A 6,000-nucleotide genomic window follows, 5' to 3' on the forward strand; every position below is an offset into this window, starting at 1 on the left:
GAGATTTCTTTTAGGTCCAGCGTAACAATGGATGTTACATTTTAGGGCTGTAACTTCCATCTGCAGTACAGAACTGCTTCTTACTATTCCTTTTTTTTTTTTTTTTAAGTTTATTTATTTATTTTGAGAGAGAGAGAGCGAGCACAGGGGAGGGGCAGAGAGAGAGAATCCCAAACAGCCTCCACACTCAGCATGGGGGACGATGTGTGGCTCAAACGCACAAACCGTGAGATTATGACCTGAGCCAAAGCCCGATGCTCACCCGACGGAACCATCCCAGTGCCCGTATCTATTTTTAGTATTAACCCATTTAACTCCTGACCTCAAAGTTTATCATATGAAATAGACAACTTTAATAAACATGGACTATGTTCAATGATGATATTTTCTGGATTTTATCTTCCAGCTTTTGTCACAAATACCTTAATGAATCCTATATGGATGGTTAAAACCCGGATGCAGCTGGAACGGAAGTAAGTTACCAATTGTTCCTTCCTTAATATTCTTGGGATCTTTTTCTTCCTCCCAATTCCAGTGGTGAAGTGATGGGTACGAGTCCTTAGCCATCCCCATCGTGGTTTTTTTTCTGAACATAAGCCTATGTAGAAACTCCTTTTGTTTTGAGATGTGTGTTGCCAGGCACCGTGGGGAGGTGAGGGCCAACAGAAACAACACCCAACAGAGGTTAGCAGTTCACTCACGTGGCCCCTGAAGTGCTCCTAACTTCCTCTCGGATGGTTGGTGGGTCTCTAGGCCGACCCCACCCCCAGTTGGAGCACTGAGGGATCTCTTCCAGATGGCCTCTCTCTCAAGTGGGCAGAGGGTAGGACAAGGGTGGGTCAAGGGTAGGACAGCAAGGGCTGTCAGGCCTCCAGGACGCTAATAAAAATTTTTTTAAGTTTATTTTTATTTATTTTTGAGAGAGAGAGAAAGTAGGGGGAGGGAGCAGAGAGAGAGGGAGAGCAAGAATCCCAAGCAGGCTCCATGCTGCCAGCGCAGAGCCGGACGTGAGATCATGACCTGAGCCTGAGTCAGATGCTTAACTGACAGAGCCACGCAGGTGCCCCTGTACTAGAATTCTAAGAACTCTTGTGTGACTATGTCGTGGGGAAATGTGTGTGGGCTCTGGAAACTTTCAGCTAGTCTAGTCTAACTCTGAGCCACCTCTAAAGGGAGAACTAGAACATCCCCTGGAAGCGTAGCTAGGGGTCTGCCTTAGCTTTTCTAGTGACCACAAAAACCTCTGAATTGGTCTCAGATTCCATGTTTCCCTCGAGCCGTTCTGTGCGAAAGAACCTTCTAGAATGTATCAGATCTCATTATTTTGGACAGATCACTTGCTCACTCCTTCCAGGAGTCTTGTTTTCTCTCACGGTCACATCCTAACTGCTGGGCTTAGCATCCAAGGTCCTTTGCAGTTTTCTAAAACTGTCGTGTGCTCTTATGCGTCCATCTCCCCGTGTGCTGTCCCTCGCCAGGACTCCCTCTCCGCCTCTGGTCCCTCAAGAACACCTGCTTGTCCTTGAGGCTTCTGAGCAGCATCCTCTCCTGGAAACCTTTGGTAATGACTCCGCACTTCAGGTGTGACACACAGAGTCACTCCTGCTTAGTAGCACATACATGTGCAAGTCAGCTCAGAGCCTTTATGTGCGCTCTTCTAAATCCAGCTGGGAACGCTCCACGTTGAGGACATTTTAAAGCTTTGTTTGGATGGGCTCTGCTAACACGTCCTGCAACAACGAGCGTGGGTGCTTGCTGTGCACTGGTCACTGGGGAAACGGCAGGGAGTAAGACCTAGGCCCTGCCTTCCAGAAGCTCACAGCTTTACAGAAATAAAGAGCATTAGAGTCTAACGAGATAGGGGCCGGAAATGGTAAGGACCCCAAAGGGTCCCTAGTGCACTCCAGGCAGGGTGGGCACAGGGAGGGCCTCCTCCAGCAGTGATGGCCCCCCTTACCTTCTGGAAAATAACTGGGGGTGGGCCGCATGGCAGGTGCATCGGGCAGAGAACGGAGTGTGGGGAATGTCTAGAGAAGCCTTGTTCGCAGGGAGCTGAAAGAATTGGGAAACATCTGGAGTATGCTGCGCGTGCACGTGCTAAAGCAGGGGGAGGAGCCAAGGCTGCAGAAATGCGGGGCGGGGGAGGGGGGGCATTCTTAAAAACCCTGGGAGGGCTTGGAATTTGGCCTTGGGCTGTATTTTGAGGGCCAGGGAGAGCCATTAGAGGCATGGTTCAGGGCAGGAGTGGGGAACGCTTTGTCCCCCAGGGGACATTTGACAGTGTGTGGAGACCTTGTGACAATTCAGGTAGGGTGCTGCTGGCATCTACTGGGTAAAGGTTGGGGTACTGCTAAACTTCCCATGATGCACAGGACAGCTTCCACAACAGATAATCATCTAGCTGAGGGTGTCAGTGCCCAGGTTGAGAAGCCCTGCGTTAGAGGATTTTAAGCAGGGCAGTGGTGTGGTTGGCTCGGTGCTAGAAAGGTTGCTCCAGCTAGGATGTGGAAAGACACAGTGAAGGAGCGAGGGAGCCTGCTGTGACCGGTTGGAAGCGGTGGGCTCAGCCCCAAGGGAGGGGTCTTGGATGTGGGCCAGTGGAAACAGGGTCAGGTCCCAGGATTCGGCTTGCATCAGGCAGTTTAGGAGGCTTTCTATCGTGAGCCAAGAGCAGCCAAGCCTGAGGCCTTTTATTCGTTACCGGGCAGCGTTTCCATGTTCATAATTTCATAAATTGAGAAATAATGGGATCTGGAGACTCGGGTTAAGAAAGCACTCCCTTACACTCAGTGCCCAGTCAGAATGTTGGTGAGGTTTCCTTCAGCATTTTCTTAAAGCCTGTTTGTACCATGATTGGAATTACACTCTGCATGTAATTTTGTCCTGCTTTCTGCTCACACGGTTCCGCCTAGCTTCCTGCCTTTACAACTATTTCAATCTGGTGTGTGTATCATGGTTTACTTATCTATTTCTATTTTTAGATATTTGGATTGTTCTGATTATATTGCGGTTGTGTTTTCCTCTGATGAACATCTTCTTTTGTACAGCTCTTTGCAAAATTAGGTCAGGAGCTCTGGACATGTTTTTAGGACTCTTGGTACAGATGCACGTAGTGTTCTGTGGGCTTATCGGGTGTCCCATCTGGTGGGCTAGGGCTCAGCCGAACACAGAAGAAGGAAGACACATGTCACCTGCCGTGCGTACCATTTCTCTTTATACTCAGCGCTCAGTTTTTGCGGCTTGGGACAGGAACCGGGCTCGTGAGCGTGCCTTTTAACGGCTTTTCGCTGGTCTTGTGTCCGCAGAGTGAGAGGCTCCAAGCAGATGAACACACTCCAGTGTGCTCGCTACGTTTACCAGACGGAAGGCATTCGTGGCTTCTACAGGGGATTAACCGCCTCATATGCCGGGATTTCAGAAACTATCATCTGTTTTGCTATTTATGAAAGTTTAAAGAAGTATCTGAAAGAAGCTCCATTAGCCTCTTCTACAAATGGGACTGAGAAAACTTCCACGAGTTTTTTTGGACTTATGGCAGCCGCTGCTATTTCTAAAGGATGTGCTTCGTGCATTGCTTATCCACACGGTGTGTTTTGCTTTTTCTTCCCGAACAGTAGAACAGCCGTGAGGTCCATGGCGTTTGGCGGTATCATCTAGTGTATCCGCAGCTCACATTGAAGTGCAGACACCTGCGGGTGCTAAGTAACGGGGGGCGTGTGGAACTGGCTTCAGCTGTCTGTAGGTTACACGAGTGGCAGGAACTCAGCTTTACTCCGTTCCAGCTAATTGTGGCCAAAACGTACTGTGCAGAATGTGGGCCCTGTGTTGTAGAACTTGAGATGTTTTCAAAGAAGCCAAAAATCTGGATTTTATTTTACATTCCTCGATTTAAAAAAATGATACGAGTGCCAAACTAAACAAAACAAAACAACAAACCTCTCAGCTTCCACTTTGTGCTGAGTAAGGCTACTCTGCTAAGTCCATTTTTTAAGGAATTGTAGACGTAATGTTCCATTGACCTACTTAAAAAAAATAGCTTAGTTTATTGTACCACGAAAAACAGGTTTTGTTTTCAAAAGCCTGCTATGCTGTCGGCTATGACAAATGTACCTGTCATTTCACAAGCAGGTAATTGAGTTCCCATCATATACTAGGGCACGAAGCAGCCCCACGGGGCTCACGGAGAAGAGGGCGGGACACCTCCCGTGGGGTAGGGAGACAGAAGCGTGTGCACTGAGGTCTGCGAGACAAGCAGTGACAGGTGTCATGTTGGGGGTGCCTGGGTGGGGGAGGGCCAGGTGTGCAAAGGTTTGAAAATGGAGGAGGCAACTTTTAAGCTGGACAGAGTGGAGAAGGACTTTAATAGGAGAGAAGGTTGGGGAGCACATGAAAAAAAAAAATCGTGTTAATGATACTGTCACACTTAATAAAAATTACACCTTCCGTGAAATTACAGTGTTGGTTTAATTGAGAGTAGAAAACCACAGACTATCTTTAAATGAAGTCCCATTCAAACCAAGCTTTTTTTAATCCCTTAAAAATTACTTTGTACTTTTGTATTACATGTAATGTCCCTAATTGACCATTTCCCAGAGTCAGAAAAGGTTCTAAAAAGATTGTGACTTCTCATTGTTCCGAAGTGACCGTGCTGTCCAAACAGAGCTGAGATGGCAAATAGCCAGAGATGTATGTTGACAGTCCGGGGCTGTGTGCTTTGAATTCTCTCATCGTATTGCCTGATAATGCAGTCCGTTCGTAGCATAAAGTATGTGTTTCTCTCTGCAGAAGTCATAAGGACACGGCTCCGGGAGGAAGGCACCAAGTACAAGTCTTTCATCCAGACCGCTCGGCTGGTCTTCCGGGAAGAAGGTTACCTTGCCTTTTACAGGGGACTCTTTGCCCAGCTCATCCGGCAGATACCGAATACTGCCATCGTGTTGTCTACGTATGAGTTAATTGTGTACCTGTTAGAAGACCGTACTCAGTAAGAGGCCAGAAAATTGTGCTCTAGAATAAAATTGAAAAACTCTAGAGAATTTTTTTTTTTCCGTTGATGTTTAGAACGTTTGGGACAGAAACAGGAAAGGCCATAAGATATGTGGCTCGTATCACCTGTCGGACATTTCCTTTTGGATTCATGTTTTCTGGAAGGTTTAAATTCATTAACGTTAATAGTTAATTATAACTTTGGTGGGGTTTTTTTTTTTTAACTTAAAAGGATTCAGGATTGAGCAGCAACTAAATTAAATCATGCTATTTAATTTCAGTATAAATTTGGTTTGTGTCCTTTTTTATGTTCACTGTGCTATAAACTATGGCTAAGGAATTTAGTGAAATGTAACCCTAGAAATGCAGAGAAAACCCGTAAAATCAGAATCCAACTTGTTTCGTAATCTGAAGCCACACTGCTGAACAGTAAGATGTGTCACATTTTGGTGGCACTGGGTGGACCAGGACAGACTTCCCAGCCATTTTTCTTTTCTATACATTTCCAAGTCTCGTGCAGATTGATAATTTAAGCTTTCAGGCTACTGAGTTAAAAAAAAATAAATTAATTAAAACTTTCTGCCACCAAATGTTTTAAACTGTGAACATGTTTCTAAAGTTATCCTTTATCCCCAGTTTGAACCAAAGGCAAGAGTTTTAACGAACTATGTACCACTTGCCTTACTCCTGGACCTGTTTCCAGAAGTTAAGCCTGGTCAAGCCCAGGTACCTTGTTAAGTGTCGGCTGTGAATGTGGAATCTGGTGAGTAATAGACCTTTCCTGTCAGGTCTTTAACCCTGTTCTTGGTTCCCTAGAACTGGAGGGGAAGAACTTGACACAGGGTTGAGTGCCCACCCCTTGGAGAGTTCACTTTATTCTGACAGGAGGTATATTTAAATATTTTTTTTTTTTTAATTGAACACCTAGAAATGACAAATTACCAGAATTTTAGCCACACTGAGTCACCACTCCCCCTTTCTTTTTTAACTTTAGTTTTGAGAGAGAGAGTACAC

General features: G+C 46.0%; 1 protein-coding gene across 2 annotated transcripts in view; it reads left to right on the top strand.

Moving 5' to 3' along the window:
* SLC25A33 (solute carrier family 25 member 33) overlaps positions 1-5,564 on the top strand; it is a 34,393-nt gene extending 28,829 nt beyond the window's left edge. For both annotated transcript variants that reach the window (XM_040460624.1, XM_040460629.1), the window contains exons 5-7: positions 407-473; positions 3,306-3,586; positions 4,786-5,564. In XM_040460624.1, coding sequence (XP_040316558.1) covers positions 407-473; positions 3,306-3,586; positions 4,786-4,988 — 551 coding nt within the window. In that variant the 3' untranslated portion in view covers positions 4,989-5,564. The remainder of the gene's footprint in view (positions 1-406; positions 474-3,305; positions 3,587-4,785) is intronic.
* Positions 5,565-6,000: the final 436 nt, after the last annotated feature.

This window comes from Herpailurus yagouaroundi, unplaced genomic scaffold (genome assembly GCF_014898765.1).
Source record: "Herpailurus yagouaroundi ecotype Mexico unplaced genomic scaffold, PumYag 77, whole genome shotgun sequence".
Taxonomy (NCBI): domain Eukaryota; kingdom Metazoa; phylum Chordata; class Mammalia; order Carnivora; family Felidae; genus Herpailurus; species Herpailurus yagouaroundi.